General features: G+C 42.9%; 3 protein-coding genes across 6 annotated transcripts; 1 reads left to right on the top strand and 2 right to left on the bottom strand.

The window, feature by feature from the left end:
- Positions 1 to 1,897: 1,897 nt before the first annotated feature.
- On the bottom strand, positions 1,898 to 3,956 carry bncr (bouncer). 2 transcript variants are annotated; one of them, XM_031867704.1, is made up of 2 exons: positions 3,847 to 3,956; positions 1,898 to 2,512 (listed from the first exon to the last, which is right to left on the bottom strand). In XM_031867704.1, the coding sequence occupies exons 1-2, from the start codon at positions 3,852 to 3,854 to the stop codon at positions 2,122 to 2,124; spliced, it is 399 nt and encodes a 132-aa protein (XP_031723564.1). In that variant the 5' UTR covers positions 3,855 to 3,956; the 3' UTR covers positions 1,898 to 2,121. The 2 variants fall into 2 exon arrangements, with proteins under 2 accessions (XP_031723564.1, XP_031723574.1); XM_031867714.1 differs by lacking the exon at positions 3,847 to 3,956 and adding an exon at positions 3,567 to 3,638.
- Positions 3,957 to 4,017: 61 nt separating this feature from the next.
- LOC116394526 (protein Bouncer-like) lies at positions 4,018 to 6,362 on the bottom strand. 3 transcript variants are annotated; one of them, XM_031867691.1, is made up of 6 exons: positions 6,314 to 6,362; positions 5,877 to 6,147; positions 5,767 to 5,792; positions 5,564 to 5,669; positions 4,880 to 5,451; positions 4,648 to 4,731 (listed from the first exon to the last, which is right to left on the bottom strand). In XM_031867691.1, the coding sequence occupies exons 2-5, from the start codon at positions 6,021 to 6,023 to the stop codon at positions 5,404 to 5,406; spliced, it is 327 nt and encodes a 108-aa protein (XP_031723551.1). In that variant the 5' UTR covers positions 6,024 to 6,147; positions 6,314 to 6,362; the 3' UTR covers positions 4,648 to 4,731; positions 4,880 to 5,403. The 3 variants fall into 3 exon arrangements, with proteins under 3 accessions (XP_031723532.1, XP_031723541.1, XP_031723551.1); XM_031867672.1 differs by lacking the exons at positions 5,564 to 5,669; positions 5,767 to 5,792; positions 5,877 to 6,147; positions 6,314 to 6,362 and having other exon boundaries at positions 4,018 to 4,761; positions 4,880 to 5,350; XM_031867681.1 differs by lacking the exons at positions 5,564 to 5,669; positions 5,767 to 5,792; positions 5,877 to 6,147; positions 6,314 to 6,362 and having other exon boundaries at positions 4,018 to 4,731; positions 4,880 to 5,350.
- A 354-nt stretch (positions 6,363 to 6,716) lies between these two features.
- On the top strand, positions 6,717 to 20,832 carry pik3c2g (phosphatidylinositol-4-phosphate 3-kinase catalytic subunit type 2 gamma). The gene is made up of 33 exons (XM_031869987.1): positions 6,717 to 6,811; positions 7,212 to 7,763; positions 7,887 to 7,966; positions 8,364 to 8,521; positions 9,317 to 9,431; positions 9,525 to 9,636; positions 10,049 to 10,119; positions 10,271 to 10,334; positions 10,536 to 10,661; positions 10,820 to 10,850; positions 11,240 to 11,423; positions 11,570 to 11,692; positions 12,004 to 12,132; positions 12,240 to 12,354; positions 12,449 to 12,582; positions 12,892 to 13,080; positions 13,791 to 13,884; positions 14,102 to 14,196; positions 14,314 to 14,494; positions 14,597 to 14,704; positions 14,901 to 14,993; positions 15,341 to 15,470; positions 15,589 to 15,725; positions 15,829 to 15,998; positions 16,113 to 16,269; positions 16,372 to 16,481; positions 16,613 to 16,781; positions 17,489 to 17,607; positions 17,727 to 17,823; positions 17,919 to 17,982; positions 18,115 to 18,194; positions 18,326 to 18,451; positions 19,335 to 20,832. The coding sequence occupies exons 2-33, from the start codon at positions 7,296 to 7,298 to the stop codon at positions 19,485 to 19,487; spliced, it is 4,182 nt and encodes a 1,393-aa protein (XP_031725847.1). The 5' UTR covers positions 6,717 to 6,811; positions 7,212 to 7,295; the 3' UTR covers positions 19,488 to 20,832.
- The last annotated feature ends 1,150 nt before the right edge of the window (positions 20,833 to 21,982 follow it).

The raw sequence follows: 21,982 nt of genomic DNA, 5'->3' as shown, positions 1-21,982 counted from the left end.
GGGGGGGGGGGGGGGGGGGGGGGGGGGAGGACCACTCCACTGCCGCCAACCAGTACGCCAAGAGAGGCGTAAAGGATACCGACCATTAAGAGGAAAACTGGTGATGAAGAAGCTAAAAAAAGTTGTAAAAAAAAAAAATAAGAGTACTGTGTTCTTGCTGTTCTGTGTGTCTGTGGGTTCTTTTTGTGATGAGTTGACTGTGGTGTTCTGTTCATTCGTTCGTTCGTTTTCTACTAATTCATATGCTTTTAAGGGGCGGGCGGGGGGGGGTTCTATTTCCTTTTCCTCGTTTATCTGGAACGGATGTTGGCAGGGTGGGAAAAAAAAAAGCCCGGCCTCCACAGGAAGAAGGAACGAAAGGAGCGATTTGCACGACGGGGAAAAGGAGAAAATAAGAAAAAATTAAAGACTGAACATTGATTTTTGTTGTTTTTTTAAACATTTTTTTATATATGTTGGTTCCCGAAAATACAGATATTTATGGTAAATGGTTCTTCACGTAACCTATTTAAGATGCACTGTGCGTGAAATCTGTATGTTATTTTCTAGTGTTAAGTTATTAGGCCGTCGAGTCAGGCTCTCAGACTGCATCATCGCCCCTCTTCTTTCTCTTCCCTCTTCTCATGTGCTGTTGCGCGTCCCCCCCCCCCCCCCCCCCTCTCTCTCTGCTGATTTCTGATACCTGGAGGTGAGGCTCTATTAGTGTTGTTTTTTGAAGTCTGTGTAATATGGACCCTCTGCCCTCAGTGTTACTCCAGTATAGCAATCTCCTGTATATATATGTATATCCACTATGGGGAGACCCAGCAGCCTTATAAAAGGGAAATAAAGAACTGTCCAAACCTCATACTGTACACATTGTTTGAGCTGCTCTCTTTCACTCTTAACAGATAAGCCTGGCATCTCTTTATACTTTTCTCATTAACAAATATCAACAATGAGTCGGTCCGTCTATCAATACTTTCCGACATCCCTTCCCCGTCTGTGGCACTCAGCCCCAAGGCCATTACCATTAGATCCTACCAAAGATTTAAATAGTTTCGCTGCATTCATGGGGACTATTTTCAGACATTTGGTGCTCTAGAGCAGGGGTCACTAATAGGCAGACCAGAGAGACCAGAGTCTTTATTAACTAAGAATGGACAGACTTGTATATCTTCATTCTTCCTACAGGCAGTTTAAAACCAGAACGTCTCCTATGTTCAGAGACCGTAATGTGAAGCACCACAAAGCACACATTAATTCACTAACCAACAACGATGTTAACGGAGAGGAATGGAGCTGAAACAAGTGGTTTGAAGAACCACAAAGTCCTGCACACACATTTCTCTTTTTAGAAGATGAGAATAATATGAACTGAATTTAAAGCTGCAGGACAAAGACAATTCAGTTAAATTAATTTTTCTAAAACTAAAGTACTTTGTTTTAAGAGTCACATTTTTCAAAGGCTTACTGATACATATTTTATTTTATTTATTAAGGAGTATATATTATTTATAATTAATCCAGTTAAATTTGAAATCTGACTAAGTGTTTAGATATTGTTTATTTGATAGCCAGATGTTGATGACATACAGACGTTAATACAACTGTTGGCTACTTCAGTATACATGGGACTGAATCATAGCGCAAGTTAAGACATCATTTGGTGTTCCGGACCTCAGAAAAGTGTCGCTCATTGATGTGCTTTTAATAGATTTCAGACAATGGAGCTCTATAGCACAGAGGAATATCTTCAGGATATGGAAACGCATTTGTTGAGATAATAAGAAAAATGTATCGCCAGCACTGTCTGGTGTGTGTTGTGAGAAAGAAAGGTCCCTGAAAATATCAAATAACAAAACGAAGAATATAGTTTCTTATTCAAATTTTTATTTATAGATATTAAAACATAAAACAGATTTGTCACTAAGATAATGTAAAAGAATATGCTGAAGTCTCTGGTTGGTGCACACCTCAGTGTCTTCAGACTGGGCATTCACCACACACCGCTGCAGGCTCTTTGCATTACTCGTTGCAGAGGCTGCAGAGACGCGTCTTACCAATGCTCACTTCAAACATCAAACATCTTCCCCCTCTACATGAACCCCCAAAGGAACATAGCGCATCAGGTGTCTTTGGTCACCAGCTGCCGGTCATCACAGCTACAGTCATGAGTGTTACAGTGATGTGGAGGGAATTGGCAGCGACGCCCGGGCAGGAGTTACAGTACGGCGAATCGCAGCAGCTGTAGCTCATGGTGTAGACGGTTCCTTTAAGGTCGATGCTGTGCACCTGGCTGCAGTCCCTCTTCGCCATGCAGCCCCTGGCCGACAGTGCGCTGTGGTTGCCGTAGCGGCCGTCGGCCTTGAAGCACAGCTTATCGGGAGGGCACTCTGTCACAATGAGCTCAAATGGCTTCTCCACCTCCAGGATGGGGCTGTAGTAGCAGAACAGGTTGTCACACAGCAACGAGGGGAGGAGAAGGTAGAACCACAACACGGCAAAGTGCAGGAGCTGCAACATGTTCAGTCTGCAAGTTGAAGAAGAGGCATTTCAGAATCACAATCCTTTGCCAAGTACGTCACACATACAAAGAATTTAACTTGACTGGTGCATAACAATGAACCCAGTGCATATTCAAATTTAGAATAAGATATGGTAGACAAACAAACAGTTCAGTACTTTAAAACAAGTACTGTATATTATAAAAGTGGCAAGTGTATTTAAATATAGAAAGAAAGAAAGGGTGTGTGAAATTGTCCTGGGGATGTAGGAGTCTGAGTCAGCGGGGGTCCCGGGCTTTGTTGATGAACCCAACTACCGAAGGAAAGAAACTGTTCTTGTGCGCGAGTTCTTGGTCCTGATGGACCGCAGCCTCCTGCCTGAGGGAATGGACTCGAACAGTTTATGTCCAGGGTGAGAGGGGTCGGCTACAATCTTTCTTGCCCACTTCAGGGTCCTGGAGGCGAACAAGTCTTGGAGGAACGGCAGATTGCAGCCAATCACCCTCTCACCACCATCAACAAGGGATGATGGTGGAGGTCTTGAAGCAGGCTGGTACGTGGCATGTCTTCAGGGAGGTGTTGAAGATGCCTGTAAACACCGGAGACAGCTGACCAGCACAATGCTTCAAGGAGGAGGGGGAGACAGAGTCTGGGCCGGCTGCTTTTCGGGGGTTCTGACTTTTAAAAAGCCTGTTGACGTCTCTCTCCAGAATAGAGAGAGTTGTAACTGGGGAGGGGGTTCAGCTCGTTTGCCAGGCGTGGATCATTCATGGAGGGGGGGGGGGGGGCTTCAGGCTTGTAGTTTGTTATCCGTCTGAGACCTCTCCAGACAGAAGCAGAGTCACTTGCTCACCAATAACTCACCCTGGTGCTTATTTGGTATTTCACTGACCTAATGACCCAATATTGTGGAAAAAATATAAATAAAAATTCACACAAAAAGAGAGCAGTTTAGTAACGCACTTCCACGGAGAGAGGGATCTAAAAAAAACACCGAGTACCAGCACTTCCATTAATGCAACTCGTCAATTCCCGTTCTGCCATGCAAATGCCGACAATAATTTATCATATTCCACTTACCCAGTTTGCAGATTTTCTATTCAACATGTATGGCCTCATAGCCATGATTAAGTCACATCACTTGACTTGACAAATGGGCTCCGTAGAACTGCATGTGGCTAATATATCAACTTTGACATGTAAAATCAGTGTTATCACATCTCATCATTCAATCTCTTCTGCACAGGTGTCAGTGATCATCACTGATTGGCCCATTCAAAATGCTCAAGGCAGTAAATGCAGTAAAGAGATGGCAGACACAATTTCAGTGTGCAACTAAAGCTGAATTATGAAGACTCACCTGGCCATTTGAAAGATTTTAATTCCAGTCAGGTAAACAGGTAAAACTTTCCAGAGCTTCTCCTGATGAGCTCTGCTCTCACCACTGACTCCAGATCTTCCTGCACAGGCCACACCTCCTAGCACACCTGCTTGTAAAATGAACACAAAGGAACTACACCAAGTGGGAGGCTTAATCATGGCGCTTTTATTTTTGCAGCATTCATCAGTAACCACAGGAATAATGTGACTATTCACTCTACAATATCAGGAGGATGGCTGACAAGTCCACCTTTCTCTCTGAAGCAAAAATATAATCAAACAAAACATGCACCATGGTGTGTTCTTTACTCATTTAGCAAAGATACTTATAATCACAAACATTTGACCAAATGTCTGACCTTTCAGAGACTCAGATTAGTGCCTGTGGCTAACAGGCCTCTTCCCAGCCTGCTACAAGCACATCTATGATGCAGTGGCAGGTAATGTGGAGCTCCCTGATGTGTAGTTTGCACATGAATCCCAAAGCTCCTCTCTAAGAACATTAGTGGTGTTAGTATAATCTATCATCCCTATTAGCATCTTCAGGTTGGCGTGAGATTTAGGCTGGCTGTTACATTTGTCTTTGCAGCAGCAGGTGTGGCTGACGTTGTACTTGACCCCCCGATAAGAGGCGATTTCATGGGAGCCACAGAGTTCAGTGTCCACGCAGCCCTGAGCAGACAGAATGTGGAGGGAGCCGTAGTGGCCTCTGGAGCTGGAACAGCGCTGATCAGGCAGACACTGGCTGACGATGATGGGGCAGGACTGGCCTTTCTGCTGCAGAGGACAGTAGTTACACAGCAGGCTGTCCAGGCTCAGAGCGGGGAGGACCAGAGCCGTGGCAAACAGGATGGAGGTCAGGAGCCTGCGTGGTCCCAACAGATGGACGTCCAGACTAATGTAAATCCACCCACAGAGTTAAGGATACAGACCGCAAACATTCATATCATTAGACACATTCATCAATCAGAGGTTTGGTGGGTTTCAATACTTTGTTTCGGTGTAATGTTCACCTGATTTCTCTTTGTGATCCCATCTTTTTGTTTGTGAAAACCCGCTGAACGGGTGAAGATGTGTCGACCTGAGGAACCTCCAAACACCAGCAAACCCTCTGATTACTAAGCAGAAACAGGTGTGTGTATTTGAAGCTCTTTTAACACAATCCATAAATCATTTTAGAAATTCACACAAAAAAAAACAGCTTTTAGTTTGGATTTTCGCCTTCAGTTCATTGCTCAAAAATAACATCACGATTCATCCTTCAGAACACTTTGAACAGTCTTTAAAAGAAAATCTCAACTGAGGCAACAGAACAGATTACAGCGCCACCTGCTGCCTGCCGCTCTGCAGAGAACGAGTCATGAGGGAAGAAATTTAAATGACATTATTTGATGTGATGCTGCAGCTGTGGAATGTCTCCCAGATGTTGGTTTTAAACTTCATGAAGCGGCCGGTCTCTTGTTTGTAAAGTGTGTGTGCATTACAAAATATGAATCCTTTAATCTGCCACATTCTTTTTTCTTTCTTGATTTTCTGTTCATGACCCAGATGAAAAGGAGAGCTTTCCCTCCTTATACAGAGGTTCCTGTAAAGAAACAAGGAATTATGGATTAGTTTAAATGGTCATGACGACCCATATCTGATAGAAGATGTAGGTATATTGTATACAGTTGGTAAAGTTTTAGTGGTTTGCTCACAGATAGCTCCTCCTCCTCCTCCCTGCCAGCATCCTCCCACTCTTCTTGTTCCTCTGCGGGGTCGTAGCTGTACAGAGGAATCAGCCTATGCCGCAGCTCATCTAATCTAAAGCGGAGCATACAAAAGAAACCAAATGTTGACAGGACATAAAAGATACCAAATTGTTCTGAAAGTGATGCTTAAACCACAGAAAACAACTTACCTGGACCTCCTTCTGATATAAAGAACCTGAAGAGAAGCACAACAACACAAACTTAAAAGATAAACCTATACAGCAGTCATGTGAAATTAAATATACAAAACTATTCTTACCATTGCGATTACACATCCAATCAGTAGGAGTAGGACCAAGATGATGAGTGCATAGTAACCAGGAAATCCAGGTTTGGGGTTTGGGGGTGAAATGTGGGGAGTTGTGTGGTTGAAATGCATTTCTGTGTACTTGATCTCCTCCCACATCCAGTACACCCCGCGCTCCTCAGCTCACACCTTTGTGACACATTCAGCGGAGTGTCGTCGCTGGCGGTCCCAACTGAAAGGCCCTGGTGGGCTTTCTCAACCCCAGGAAGACTAATAACTATTGCTATAGAGAGTCAAACAGCACACACTTTACTAAGAGGTTTATAATCCAAGAATCAGTATGCAGGACGTAGTGTTTCAACTGACCTGTCTAGCAAATTGATGATAGCACAGATAATGCCTTCTATAGCATCCAAACCTTTCCTCAGGAAAAAAAACAACTATCTTACCGTATGTATCGTGTGTAGAGTGCGCAAACACATTTCTTTCTTGCTGCTTTAACTTCACATGAGAAACACGGTGGTTACATACTTCAACCTGCTCAATGACATTCCTGAGTGAGGAGTGGATGTGATGTAGTCTGTTGGTTTAGTTGGACTGGATAGATGTATTCATTACATAATAATTAATATTGATATAATGAGAGATTTTTAAAAAAAACTTTAAAATGTATCTGGATTGTTTTGCAAATTTAACAAAAGTACAAACTAAGTTATCTCTACAATAATCCACACATGTAATGTAATGTTCCCTTTCCTCCAGCAGAGGGGAGGGTTGTGTAGTGCGGGGTGAGGGGGGGGGGGGGACAGACAGTGGGAGGGGTAAGGAAACACAGACGGGAAGCGATCCAGGTCTTGGAGCAGGTCTAACTAGCTGTGCATGGCTCCAGTCGGGCATTCACCAACACAAGATGGGTCAACAGGAACACGGTTAACAGAACTCTGGTGGTAAGTTGTCAACAACAACAATAAAGCTCAGAATACTTTTCAAAAAGACTACATTTGTTATTTGGAGCTTATCTAAAGTTGTCAACTGTGAATGTGCTTTTAGTAAATGTGAGATCCTTAGTAATGTGAAAAGTGTACTTTCTTATTGAATCATAATGTTTTGACAGAACAGCATTTAAGTCGTGTATCGATCGTGGTGTTATTGAGAACTTCTGTCATGTTTCACTGTCCCATAGATATAGTGGCGCGCAGTGATAGATTTCCTGTTAAGATTTGAAAGCCTGTTAATAATTAGACCAGCGTTAACCCCGCAGGTTCTGTTACACTCAGACATAAACAGCTTACTTGTCCTGCCGTAATTCCTAATTCTGGTTTTCATTCTGTTTTTAATGCCACACAGTTCTGCATTCTGCTGTGGTATGAAGTGAGGACTTGCTGGAAGTGTGACAAAGACAGGAGGATTTGAACGACTGCCTAAAATGTGATGGATCCCAACCAAAGGCCAAATGGAACAATTCAGAGACAGGATGCAAACGCCACTGACCTCCCTGTGCGTCTTACTGACGATCTGCCTCCAATGCACGTTTACGAGCGCATTGGACTCTTCCCTGAAGATAATGAAACCAATTCATATGGGACCGGGACTGGGATCATATCCTCAACTGAATCCCAATCCAAACCCCCCGGCCATCTGTGGAATCATGGGGGAGGAGGTCCCGGGAATACAGGACCCCAAAACTCAAATGGACCTCCTCCACTAATCCGTCGCCCTGCCCCTATAGTCAGAACCAGACTTCCCAGTGCATGTTTGCCAGGTAGACAAGGCCATGCACCCCCTCCTGTTCCCTCCAGGACACAAATATCCCTCGGCAACTGCAAAAAGCAGATATCCTGTGACCTCAGTGACCCCCTTCACAAACTGAATCGTTCCCGTACAGAAATGGACGATCATGTGAGTATCTCCAGTAGTTTCTCCCTCAGCGAAGACAAAAGGCTCCTTTGTGATTGAATCAAATGACCCGAATTAACAGAAAAGGCCTAAGAGTGCAATCTGTCTTCTTTTTTTTCACCTCAGGACCCATGGACCATCCCACTCATAGAAACGCCACAAGGCAGCACCAAGAGGCTGACGTCTTTTTGTGCTGCAACTTCCAAGTGAGAGAGTGCATGCAAATACGTTCCAACATATTTATAGTAGTTATTTTTCTAGTTATATAAAATATTAGATACTGTGAGAAAATATCCACCTTTAAGACACTGTAACTCTCAAAATGACGTATAAATGCAAAACAGTAACACAACTTTAAATGTGGTATGTGCTGTTTCTATAGTAATCACTTTGAGTAGCTCTTTACTGCTGGATCACATGTTGTTTTGCTTAAAAGTAATCTTCTCATGAGGATGTTTTACAAAATGTTTCCTATTATTTTTGTACCTTTTTGGTGAGCTGAAATTGATCATGTTCATATGAAGTTTAAATACAGAACATATCTGTCATCATACTTCCATTTTCACTCTGGCAACCTGTTCTTCTATTTACTGTTTCTGGCAGGCTGATGTCACGGTACAGGCATGCAGACAGCCTTCAAAACTCTGGTGCGGTATGGAGTCGTTTGTCACGAATCCACCCGGCCCTGCTGCAGCAGGCGGAGGTGAATGTCAGTGTGGCCACTGAGTGGGGCCATCACCAGCTCCCCTTCCCCACCACAGGTAAGGTTAACCAACACGGTACCACAGGCAATTATAATACTGATCATCAGAAATTAAATTCAGAAGGTTGTCTTTCATTTGATGATGTCACACCTAAAAATAACAATGATCAGAACTAGAGACCATCTTGCGATGGGATCACACCAAGATTTCAACCTTCATTTTGATCATAAACACTGAAACTGTAAGTTTCATGACTGCATCTTGCACGGTTGCGACACTATCACGAAGACAAAATATGCACACAGACAGATATTTAAACCTGGCAAAGTACTCAAAAAATGCCCCGAGGACACACACACAGACTCACAAGATGAAAACAATACCAGCGTCACTGTTGTGGAGGGTAATTCTAAGGTGTATAGTAAACATAGTAATACTGTTACTCCGCGGGTATTTTTTTTACAAATAATAATAATAGTTTAAGGGAATATTCGGGACTTCAGGGGCTGCCCTGTAAACTTTGTTTTGCTGGACTTGACAGTTGTAGCATTCTTATTAGTAAATGGACACCTCATGTAAGTCCGATCAGAGCGTTGCACAAATCCAACCTGAGCAGGTCTAATCAGCCACAAAACTAAAAGCATCTGTGAGGATCTAATCTACAATAATGCATCATATGTTTTAAGTTGATCATGAGGTTTGAATGTAAGATAAAAGTAACTTTAATTTGCAGATAAATAGCGGTAGTAAAGTAAAAGTGCAAAGGAGCAGAAAAGCACCACTGCAGTCTTGTAAGCACTTCTTCACTCACTCCAGAAGCATGTGGACTCTGAACTCTAATCATTTATCCAGTGAACAGGACAGTGACGAGTCTGATTGATGAAATCTTCCAGCTGCTCGACCTCACTCCCAACCCGAGTGGGCGTCATTATTTAAAACTGTGCGACTCTGACGAGTACCTCCAAAAGTAAGTCACTCATCCAGAAAGTATTGTTTCCGTTCAAACATGCTGTGTTTACATACACAACATACATTGTTTTATTTGATGATCTCTCCTCAGTGAAGAACTGCTGGGCATGCACGAGACTATTCAGATCTCCTGCAGGTTAAAACTAGTCGTCCCCCTCCGACTGCTCCACGTGAACGACCTCAAACACCGACTGTGCAGGGATGTAAGTCAGTTCAAACTCCTTCTCTGTTCCAGCCTGCGGTGTAGATTATTTACCAAGAAGGGGTGGCCGATCTTCAGTCTTGAAATGCTGCTCTCACAAACAACCTGTGCCGGGCCCCTTGCCAGCTTGTAGTTCTCGTCAGGGCTATTGTGGCTGTAAAAACCTCCACCCTCAGTTCTTATCTTTGTTCTGTTTACACATCACGTCATGGCTGCTGGCATTTAGCAGCAAGAATGAAATAGAATAAAGGTGAACGTGATGTAACCATGGTGATGTAACCATAGATTAATAGTCATAAAATCAAATGTTCACTGCCATTTAAGGAGTCAACATGCTTTATAAGGTTTCAAAAACACTACACAATACATTGCCACAATCCTACACAGCAATTTCAATCTGTTTTTTCTCTGAGGGGGAGGACGACAGAACACCGTGTCAACTGTACCAGCTCCTGCGTCCGGTTTGTGTCTTCAATACCTGCAAGTAAGATGCCTCCCACATCAGCTTTGTGAAATGGAAAAACTGTTCAGTGGGTCATGTGTCAACCAGCGTCTGTTTGTAGACGACATAAGGACAGGTAGCTTTGCTTTATGGTCCCCTACCGCCATGACATCTGTGTGTCCTCCTGTCTCAGGTTGAGCCTGCAGGGTGTGCTCAGTAGCTACAACAGAGAGGTGACAGAGCTGATGAGAAGTAAGGTCAGTAAAGAGAGGATAACCAGTAGAACATTATTTTTGTCTCCCACATATCGCACAAATGCAACAGTATTTGATTATGTTTTGTTTTTTTTGCATTAGTTTAAACTGTGTGCTGTGGGGTTCACCACCTCAAGATAATTCAGATGTGTCAGTAGGAGTGATGTATCTGAAGTTGACTTTTTCATTTCGTTGTGTCTGCAGTCTGGGATGAACGTTAATGTGCTCGTGTGCCGTGTTCGGGCCATCAGCAATCTTCTGTGTGGGCTCTCATGTGAGGAGCTGGAGGACGCTATTGGCAGTCTCAACAGAATCAATCCCATACCTCTGGTAGGATGTCACATACAATTGTTAAACTTTTCTACTGTCAGTATAATCGTACAGTGCAACACTTTGCTTTTTTTTCTTGTGTGATCACTTTTGAATTCTGCTGTACGATTGCTTTTATCACAATACAAACAGCAACACTTCCTCGTATTTTTTTACAGAGTCATGATGAGATGTCTCAGTGTGAAACCGGTTAGTAGCTGTGACTCAACTGTAATACCAGTTTAAGATTATTTATAGTGCTTTTGTTTTTCAAAAACTCAACTGGGTAACCTATAAGCACCAGACTCTGGTGTTTAAATAGATTATGAAGGACAATACAGCACAACACAATTATAATAATGTCTTCATAGGACAAGTTGAAGTTTTTGTCAAATACTGTACATTACAAATACACAGAAATGTACGTATATATATATATATATATATATATCTGCTTTTAACTACATTATAGGGTGTTGTACACCATTTATTAGATGCCTTTTTACTGCTTGTAAATGCTAAATAGGGGGTCTTAAAGTAAAATGTTACTGGTTTGGTATATTAACATTCTAAACAGATGTTTATTCTCTATATTCCAGCCATGATCATGCTCCACAGGGCGCTGCTGAAAGTGCTTCAGATCTTTTTTGACAACTTCCAGTCAGACTTCAGAGGTCAGGAAGTAACCAGCAACCTGCAAATATTAGACGTTGAGCGCAACACTGAAATCCTCCAATTCAATATTTCTGCACTCTACCAACTGCAACCCAGCTGGCTGATCAAGTATGTGTGCATTTATAGTCACACACACACACACACACACACACATACTGATACACAAATATGTGCATACAGATACAAATCTTGACCAGAACCCTGATAAGGACAAAAGGTTTTATTGCTTTCTTTTTCCACTCCCTTGTTTTTAGTTATGAATGCTTCTCTGTTTCCTGTGAGTTGACGTACGGAGGAACAAAGTTCTGTGAAACAGGCATTTCTGAAAATATCAGCACCGCCTTGTCATCCGGAAACAAGATCCAGTGCAACCGTGTGTAAGGACAAGATCCTGTAGAGAACTGTAAATTATATCACATTCAACTTCCTCTTCACTATTCCCAGAAGAATCGCATTGTCATTGATGAAGAAGTGAAGCTAGATTCAGCGTCTTTAAGACAGTTTGTTGTCCTCTTTTGTACTGATGCCATCATAAGTGTATGTATGAGAAATAATCAGTTCTTTTTGATACATGTGAGCAATAGTAGAAAATGATAAGAGTCAACAAAAAAAGTGTATACAAACATTTAACATAAATAGATGGCTGAGGAAAAAAGGCACATGTTCATGTCTGTTTTTATGATTTTAGGATGGTGTTTCCTATTCTAGTTAATAAGCTGCCATACGAGTGCATGCTGACATTTCGCCTCAAGGCCTCCAAGCGAGGCAAGAGTTCCGAGCTTTTAGGCTGGGCTGTACTACCTCTTTACAGCGACAGGTAGGTTGTCCACACCGTTTACACCATCTTGTCAAGATTCTGTACGGTATAATTAGTGACGTAGTGTGTGTGTGTGTGTGTGTGTGTGTGTGTGTGTGTGTGTCTAGGACTCTGGTAAAGGGGACCGTTCTGCTCAGTTTGTCCACACTGAGCGAGCTGCCTGTCCCTCCCTCCCCTGCCCTGTTCGACGGCCACAGGAAAGCCATCGGAGTCATTCTGCAGGTCAGTAACACTGGACAACTCTGCCGCCTGCTGACAAAAAGACAAACAACATCCCATTACCTGCTCAAACATTCGTCCTCTCATCTTTCCCCAGCTGGAGTTTCTAGATCAGTTCGAGTGGAAGTATCAGAGGCCCATCGCCCTCCCCGGTTCGGTCATATTTAGTGAGCCTTGTGAGGAACTGCAGAGGAAAATGTTGGAAGTCTCTAAGAAGCACTGTCTCTGCTTGTGAGTAGAAGAAAATGCCACACATGTTAAGAACTACTGTATGTATGTATATGTGCTGTGTTCAAAGTTTTATATTTTTGGACATACATCATCTTTTCATTTCGAAAGGGAGATTTTCTAATCCTTTGTTCTCAAGTTCAAGACTATTTTTAACCCCGAGGGGCAATTGGTTCTGCTGCAGTAGCAATAATAAAACCAACAACAACATGGAGCAAGACACACAAAGATAAAAACCATACATGCCTGACTACACATCTCTCGCTGTTTGTATCCGTTAACTCACTCCTGAGATGTTCTCTCCTTCCCCAGTCTAACAGAAAATGAGAAGGCTTTCCTCTGGAGTAAGCGTCACAGCAGTGACAAAGGAAGTACTTTTCTCCACTTGCTGCTGGGTGGAGTCCCCCAGTGGTGTCCTGAAGACCTGACGGAAATCTACACTGTTGTGGAGAACTGGATCATCCATCTACCTGAGAAGGCTCTCTTCCTGCTCAGTCACAGGTAGGTTCCTCCTGGTTCCCATACAGACACATGGACACCGTCAGTGTGCAAAGCTGCAAGGACCAAGAGAAAACATGCAGCTGTTGTGTGTCTGGTAATGTGTTGTCATTTACAACCATCCCATTGGTTGCAAGGAGGTGATGCAAAGAAATGATATGACGGTTTTCCACGCATCATGCGTCTCTTTTGTCCATTCTAGCAGGACAAGTGTGTCAGTTCAGTTTGACGGCCCATTCAAACACAAATGCACACAATAAATACGGGAAGAAAGAAGAAACGATGATTAGTTTTACAGGCAGGTAGCACGTCGATACAGGACGTCCTGAAGGCAGCAGAATGTGACCAGGTAGGATCGATATGCTCATTGATTTCCACAAAAGAACAGTTTCCCTCTGGCTGTTTCTGTCCTTCACTGACAGGCTGTGGAACCAAACAATTAAAAAATGCTTGCCTAATACAGCGCTCTCTTCCCTGCATGTTGGTTTGTTTGTTTTTTTTACAAATACATACAACAATACGACAATTTCTCACTATGTACTGTAAGATGCTCTCTCTGATGTTATCTTTTAGTAATTCATTCTTTGAAGGTGGTTTTGTAGGGCAGTAAACTTGTCAATACAAGGAGACAAATAACCCAAAATTACATCTTTTATCACAACCATGATACAAGCTTGTTTGGTGACTGAATATATCTGTTTTCATTATAACAGCTTTCATGATCAGACTGTGAGGAGGACTGCAGTTCATTACTTTGAACAGATTCCAGATGAAGAGCTAGAGGTGTTTCTACCACAGTTGGTCCAGGTAAGCACACTAACTATTACTACACACGCCCAGTGACAAAACGGGATTAACACTTTGCACACTTCTCATTCTTCTCCTCGTCAGCCTTACTGTGTCTGTGACCAAACCGATATTTAATCGGTTTAAGCCGTCTGATTTTAACTATGAGGATAGGTGGCACACTCTGTAGATCCCTCATTGGTGTAAATATAGTTGGATCAGACATCTTGTCCTGCAGGCTCTGAAGAGCGAGTGGGAGTTGGATGGACCTCTGGTGATGCTGCTGTTGGAGAGATCACTGAAGAACATACGGATTGCCCATCAACTCTACTGGTGAGCAGCAGAGTCGGACATCAAACTGTGGGAATGTAGTGTTGTTAATGCTGTGTTTTTCACTGCAGTATTTACAGTCAAATTATGTCATTTATTATTTACTTAAAATGCTGACAGGCTGCTGGAGGATGCCCACACTGACCACTACTACCAGAGTTGGTTCAGTAAGGTCCAGGCTGCCCTGCGGCACTGTTGTGGCCGAGCACTGAGGCAGGAGCTGGAGCACGAAACCCGCCTGGTGTCTGTGCTCGTACAGGTGGCTGAGAAGGTCCACACCGCTAAAGAGGCTCACCGTAAGGTTTGTAAACAGATCTCTCATCTACAAATGTATACTCATAATCCTCCATTGTTATAACCAACTATGCATCTTAGCTCTTTCATTTTATGTGTTTTTCTGCAGAATGTTTTGAACAAACAAAAATTAAAGATTGATGACTTCTTCAGAGATGGGATCAGTTGTTGTCTGCCACTGGATCCTGCACTCCGTGTAAAGGCATTGGACCTGGATGTAATAATAACTTTTTTATATATAGAACATTACCCAACACATTTCATTACCTTCATCTAATATTCAAGTTATTTTGTATAACCCAAAATCTCAAATTTGCCTCAGAGGGCTTTACAATCTGTACAGCATACAGTTTAATATGCACACAGTGATTTTGGATTTTGGAGAGTTTACTCCTCTGATGTGTGACTTGCAGGCCTGTAAGTTTTACAACTCCAACGCTGCTCCTCTTGGGATCTCATTCATCTGCTCTGACCCTCTGGCCAAAAACATCAGTGTCATCTGCAAGGTTGGTAATAATATGTTGCTTTATTGATCCACACTGGGCCTCATGCAAGAACATTTCAATGTTCTTCTTCTACATTTGTCTCACTTTTGTCTTTGAGGTTTGCTGCAACGAGTTTTCTAAGTCGGCATAATAAATGCCCCTAAAATTGCTGTAACGGTTCTGCTGTGTTTATGGTGCAGGTTTTATTCACAAAAATGTTTCCAAAGAGTAAAGAGAAGATGTTCAGCCTGCAGAGACTCTAATCCTGCTTTCAGAAATCAGCATAGGAAAATATTTAGCAGTGTCAGTAGTCTCATTAAAGGGGTACTTTGTTGTTTTTACATTACTCTGTTGAATGTGTTGTTCAGACAGGAGATGACCTGCGTCAGGACATGTTGATGCTTCAGATAGTCGGTGTGATGAACGGCGTTTGGCTACAGGACGGGCTGGACCTGCAAATGATCACCTACAGGTGTCTTTCTACGGGCAGAGCTCAGGGTCAGTGGACTTGTTCGTGTTTTTTAATGTACATTAAAAATGTCCTTGCCTTACAAGCTAACTCTGGGGCTGTGCATTCATTTTATTCCCATATACTGTATTCTGTGTGGCTTGTCAGGCCTGGTGGAAGTGGTTCCAGATGCAGTGACTCTAGGGCAGATTCAGCAGGAGTGGGGTCTGGGTGGCACCCTTCGAGAAGACACACTGGAGAAATGGTTCCACATGTGGAACAAAACTAAGGAGGACTATGAGAAGGTTAGGACCACTAGAAAAACTTACCCTTTATGCTGGACCGTACACTTGAACATTCACTTGTGTTTGTTGCATTGTGTAACACTCTCCTACTGTGAATGTGCAGGCTGTAATGAACTTCATCCACTCGTGTGCAGGGTGGTGTGTGGCCACCTTCATCCTGGGGATCTGTGACCGCCACAATGACAACATCATGTTGAAGCACAGTGGACACATGTTTCATATCGACTTTGGCAAGATCATGGGCAACGCACAGAAGTTCGGAAGCTTTAAAAGGCAAGTGAATAAAAAGTCGAGCGCTACTTTAAAAAAGTGAAAAGAGTGGCATTTAGGAGATACAGAAAAGTATAAAGTCAAGAACCTTCCCCTGCTCTTTTCCTCCAATGATAGGGACCGATCACCATTCATCTTTACCTCTGAGATGCAGCACTTCATCACAGAAGGGGGGCAGAAGCCTCAGCGCTTGCATCGCTTTGTGGAGCTCTGCTGTGAAGCTTACAACATGATCAGGAAGCGCTCTGCACTGATACTCAGCTTGTTGGAGCTGGTAAGGCCTTTACTGAATAGCATCATCACGGTAATAACCTCCTAGCTATATCCGAGAATAGATAATGTAACATAAGCACCTTTTCATTCGCGTGGTTTCCAGATGCTACATGCACGAATGCCAGAACTGAAGCACTCTAATGACCTGCAGTATGTCCAGAACAACCTCAGACCTCATGACACAGACCTGGAGGCCACTTCCTACTTTACAAAGTAATTTAATGCACACACAAACACACGGCCTCTCTCTTACTAAACAAAATCTTCAAAATATCCCCCATTTTATTTCTGCCGCTGTATTAATCAGATTCTTATAGTAACGGTTTGTGTCCCTCCTGCTGCAGGAAGATCAAGGAGAGCATGGGCTGTGTGGCAGTCAAGTTTAACTTCCTGACACACAGCATGGCTCAAGGGAAGAAACAAGATCCACCAAGGCGGGTCAGCATCCCCGGTCCCAGCACCAACATCCAAGAAGCTGTCATCCAGGGATACACGAGCAGGGGAAAAGATGTGGTGAGGAGTGAGAGTGAAGAGTGTTAGCCTACTGATGTTTGTCGGCATTTCACTGCTCATTGATCAGATGAAGTCTTCTGGTGTCAGATTTAGCCGTTCTGGACTGAGGATGGAGCACCTTAAGTCAACAAGACATTTGCCCTGTTTCTCAGATTCACAAGTATCATGCACTCAGGTGTTTATGTAAAGGTAGCGTAAATAAAGGGTTTCCCAGTTGATCAGTGAACGTTTAGAATGAGCACGTGGGAACTCTTACTTTCCACTGTTTTGTTAGCACAGTGTAAATCCACAAATTCCACATTGTTTTTGATTTGGACTCCCGCTAATGCATTACAGAAATCAAACATTAAACAGAGAAAATATTTAGAAATAAAACTATGGCAAAGAAGGTGATTGGTTAGGATTGCCTTCTATTATAGAAAGCACTGTAAAAGTCCAAACACACATTTTTAAACTTGTGTGCATCTGACATTCTTAACTCAAGATAGACGGACCACTAAAACTCTCAATAGGGGGGATGCTTTACAGATCCTTGAGAGTAAACTTTCCCTTGAGCTGCCTTCTTGCAAGAGGTTTTAAGAGTGCGGACCAGTTACCAAAGCAGCTTCCACCTGCATGGGAGCTTCAAAGTGGATCCTGTGTTATCAGCAGTCTCTCTTCATATATTCACCCTACAACCTAATTAATTAGTTCTGTTTGATTTGCAGATCTATGACCTCAGAGTAACCATTCATGATGGTTTTCTGAACAGGGAGAAGACATTTGGGCAGTTTGAGCTGATCCATAAGCAGCTGCAAAAACACTTCATTGAAACCAAGCTGCCTCAGTGAGTGGAAAAAAATATATATACGCATACAACGCACATCATGTGGCTATTTTTAATTAGAAACGCTGCTTTTTTTTCTTCCACAATAACAACATAATTTGATGCTCGTCTCCAAATAGGTTTCCTAGGTGGTTTAAGATGTCATTCACCCCGGGCAGGAAGGTGTCTCTGCTAAACACATACCTGAATCAGCTTTTTGAAGGACCATGCAAGGGAGTAAGTTCCTCTTGTCACTTGTTGATTTCTCTCAGTGATCTCATGGTTTGCCGAGCCTCTAAACCCGCAAACCCGCCTCGCTCTGTCACTTGCAGAATGAATATGTGTGCAGCTTGTTCCTGGACGGCCCCAACACAGTCCCAGAAAGTGTGGTGGCAGGTAATACCTCGCTCTTACATACCCAGTGGCCGTCATGCTAAAGGCAATATTTACCGTACAATGTGATATACTGTACAGTATAAGATATATTATGCTGGGATTTACTGACATTGATGCGGTGATCTATTGCAGGAGCCCATCCTCAGATCCAGCTCAACATTTCTTACTCTGACTGTAAGCTCTCGGTCTTGGTAAAACACCTAAAGAACATTGTGAGTTTCCTTCACTCTTATGATTGCATTGTTTGTAGCATTCAACAAGAGGAAAGCAAACATAGTAAATACGTTATAGTGTGTGATTAAGTACAGGCTATCCCTTCTGGCCCTTTTTCTCTTTTAAACAGAAGCAGGCAAACGGCGCCAACCCCGACGCCTACGTGGTCACGCATCTTAGACCGGACCCTCAGCAGCTCTCCAAGAAGAAGACGAAGGTGGTCCGAAATAATGACAACCCCACCTTCAATGAGCTGGTACAACTTCCATCCTTCCCACCCTCTCTTCATGATTTAACACAGTCACAGCATCCTTTGGTTTCCCATTAGATTAATGGTTTAAGAAAGTAATGCTTTCATGGATTTTGTTAAAGGGCCAGTCCATGTAGCGTTCACATTAGTTTGCACATACAGTAAGTTCCAAACTTAAGTATTTAGTAAATTGAATAAAAAAACGTTCTTTCTAACTTCCTTTGGAAAAAAAAGCCACAGTAATTTACAATAGTGCGGTAATAAAATTAAACATTTAGGTTGTTTTAGAATAAATACTTTCTCAGCTTCTATGCAGGACAGTACATACTGACAATGTCAAGTCATTTATGTTTTTAAAGCCCCAAATTACAAGTTTGCCTCAAAGAGATTTACAGCAAACCCTCCATCAGACCCTCGATTCAGAGAAGGAAGAGCAACAGAACAGGGATTCCCACAATGGCCTCACATAATTTCACCATAATTCACATTTCTAAATGCTCTTTTATTATGAGAATGTGTATTTTTCCCAAATTTGTTTTGTATATCCGGTCCATGTTGAGATGAAATGCTGTCAGTCAAAGTTTCAAAAGTGAAAATCACACAAAGTTGGAGTGAGTGTTTAATGTGTGCTCTGCCTGCGGCGCTGCTCCCCGCTGTGAGTCTGATCTTTGAGTGTTAAACCCCGCAGACTCTGAACAGAAGCTTCCCGCATACTTAACAGCCTCTTAACAATCTTTTAATGTTGCACAGAGAAGCCTTCGCAAAGCCAAAAGGAAGGAAACGGAAAAAAAATTTGACAGAAATTTCAGATAAAAGCCAAACTGCACAGCAGAAAAATTCTGAACGTTAAACTGTTTTGATAGCTAAAATATCTGCCTCTTATTCACAGTTGGAGTACAATTCCGTCCCACTGCTGTATGGGATGGTGCTGGAAGTGACAGTGAAGAGCAAGAATACTTTTGTGGCTGCAACCAACATCAGACTGGAGGAAGTGTTGCTTGACAAGGAGATGTGGTTTCCCCTCGGGAACTGTGCAATCTGACCTCAGAGAGCTGCACCGTCTGTCTGCTGCCAGCAGAGGGTGCAGCCACACCGAGGGACACAATCAATCCAAAGATTTCTCTCCCAATGACTGAGAAAAAGTCACCTGAGCAGAGGAAGTGTGCACTCTAATTTATACTTATTCATCAGACGCAACTTAACCTCACTCCAGAGCTAAATATGCCGGCATTGGATGGTGTATTTAGATGACGTTACAAGACTGAGTAAAACAACTCAGGGAAGGAGACTGTTTACTGTATGAAGCATCATTTACCATGTGTGTTTATTTTTAAAATGTCAATCAAATGAAGGAGTTTTGCTAATTAGTCCCATTTTTAGATGTGAACTTGGTGATGGATGAAGGAAAGAAATCGTATTATCGTATTTGCACTCCTGTTTGTACTTTAACTTCTAAACAGTCCTTGGAAGTGTGTGTGTGTGGTCGGGACTGTCGATGTGAGAGATTAAAGAGGAGGCGATGCAGTGCAGTTAGGGGCTGCCTGTCTGATACCTGCTCATACTCGGTGTGTTCGTCCCTTTGGGCTGTGTCAACTGGATGTCCTTGACCAGTGGAATTGGAGGCGGGAGGCAGGACAGCGAGGGAGAGGGGTGAGGAGAGTGTGTGAGCAGGATGACAACTCTGCCTCTCCAGCCTGAGGGGCTGAGGTAACACTCTCCCCATCACTCCATCCTTTTGTCTTATCCATCAGTGGCATTCACACACAGCTATGCACATGCATGTGCAAACAGGAAAAGGCAGACACTCGCATGCCCTCACAAATACTCTGGTATAAAAAACATACACACACACTTTCTAGGCTAAGGCAGGTCTTCGTGTTATCTTAACACCATCTTACTCCTGACAGGCCCGCTGACCCGTACTCTCCTCCGCCTCATTCATAGGATTTAGTGATGAACGAGGATAGAAGTAGTCTCCATTTGGTTCAATAATGTATACCTCTGTGAATGCTATTTATATTATTCCCTGCTGGGTCTCTCACGAGGAGGTAGGCTTGGAAGAAAATGCTGGCTGCTACTCTTTCATAGTAGTGCTCATCAGTTTCAGATCTAATAGAAGAATTACATCTATTGTTTTGGAATAGATGATAAATCCAGAAACAACACTGTCTCGTGGTTTCTCTTATGTGTGATCAACTCTGCCACAATAATTGCACTTGCATCAATTATTCATTTGATGATGAGAATCTAATATCCGACTCCAGGGATTTCTCCACTACTTGAGTGATGCCAGCAGAGAGTTATTCTTCCTGCTGGTCTTTTTCCTCCGCAGTGGAGAAAAAAAAGCATGTCTATTTTCTGACAATAAATCTGGTATTTATATCTGAGGAAATGGTGCTTTTGATTTATTTATATATTTTTGTTGATGTTGTTGCTGCATCAGCCATGCTTCTCTATCTGTGAGAGAGAGAGAGAGAGAGAGAGAGAGAGAGAGAGAGAGAGAGAGAGAGAGAGAGAGAGAGAGAGAGAGAGAGATTTATTTTTGTGTAGCCCAAAATCACAAATTTGCCTCAGAGGGCTTTACAATCTGTACACATACGACATCCTCTGTCCCGGGACCTTCACATCGGAACAGGAAAAACTCCCCCAAAAACAACCTTTAATGGGGAGAAAAGAGGGAGAGACCTTAGGGAGAGCAACAGAGGAGGGATCCCTCTACCAGGATGGACAGAAGTGCAATAGATGTCATTTGTACACAATGAACAACATAACAGAGTTACAACACATCCAATGCATCTGACAGAATCACGGCAGGAGGCAAGACCAGGGTCCAGGTATCACCAGGATCCAAACCTGCGAGACGAGAAAGCACAGAGACTCCGGTGAAGAAGCAAAGTCAGTAATGTGCATTAATGTAATATAATTAATATTAATAATGTTAATAATAAAAAAATGATAGCAGCAGAAGGTATCAGCAGGACCATGGCGGGAGGAAGGACCAGGGTCCAGATATAACCACGATCCATGGAACCTGTGAGGCGAGAAAGCACAAAGACTGCGGGGAAGAAGCAAAGTTAGTAATGAGCATTAATGTCACATGAATTCATACAGAAGGAGATGAAGAAGAGGAGAGAGGAGCTCAGTGTATCCTCGGAAGTCCCCTGGCAGTCTAGGCCTACAGCAGCATATCTAGGGCTGGTCCAAGGCAAACCTGATCCAGCCCTAACTTTAAGCACAATCAAAAAGGAAAGTATAAAGCCTACTCTCAAATGTGCTGAGTGTGTCTGCCCCCCGGACTGAAACGGGAAGCTGGTTCCACAGAAGAGGAGCTTGATAACTTTTGAAGACTCTAGGAACCACAAGTAACCCTGAATTCAAGGAGCGCAGCTCTCTAGTAGGATAATATGGTCACTATAAGCTCCTTAAGATATGTTGGTGCCTGACCAATTAGAGCTTTGTAGGTGAGGAGAAGGATTTTAAATTATATTCTAGATTTTACAGGGAGGCAGTGCAGAGAAGCTAATACAGGAGTAAGAT

The sequence above is a fragment of the Anarrhichthys ocellatus genome, unplaced genomic scaffold (assembly GCF_004355925.1).
Source record: "Anarrhichthys ocellatus isolate YVR2014 unplaced genomic scaffold, GSC_Weel_1.0 scaffold2, whole genome shotgun sequence".
Classification (NCBI taxonomy): domain Eukaryota; kingdom Metazoa; phylum Chordata; class Actinopteri; order Perciformes; family Anarhichadidae; genus Anarrhichthys; species Anarrhichthys ocellatus.
The sequence above is the reverse complement of the archived record's forward strand: the minus strand, read 5'-3'. Positions and strand labels throughout refer to the sequence as shown.

Coding starts and splice junctions, on each gene's coding strand:
- pik3c2g (XM_031869987.1), top strand. CDS start 7,296: ATGGATCCCAACCAAAGGCCAAATGGAACAATTCAGAGACAGGATGCA. Junction 8,522..9,316: donor GCTCCCCTTCCCCACCACAG/GTAAGGTTAACC, acceptor TCATTTATCCAG/TGAACAGGACAGTGACGAGT. Junction 16,782..17,488: donor CGAGCAGGGGAAAAGATGTG/GTGAGGAGTGAG, acceptor TTTGATTTGCAG/ATCTATGACCTCAGAGTAAC.
- LOC116394526 (XM_031867672.1), bottom strand. CDS start 4,902: ATGGGATCACAAAGAGAAATCAG. Junction 4,762..4,879: donor GGATCACAAAGAGAAATCAG/GTGAACATTACA, acceptor GATTTACATTAG/TCTGGACGTCCATCTGTTGG.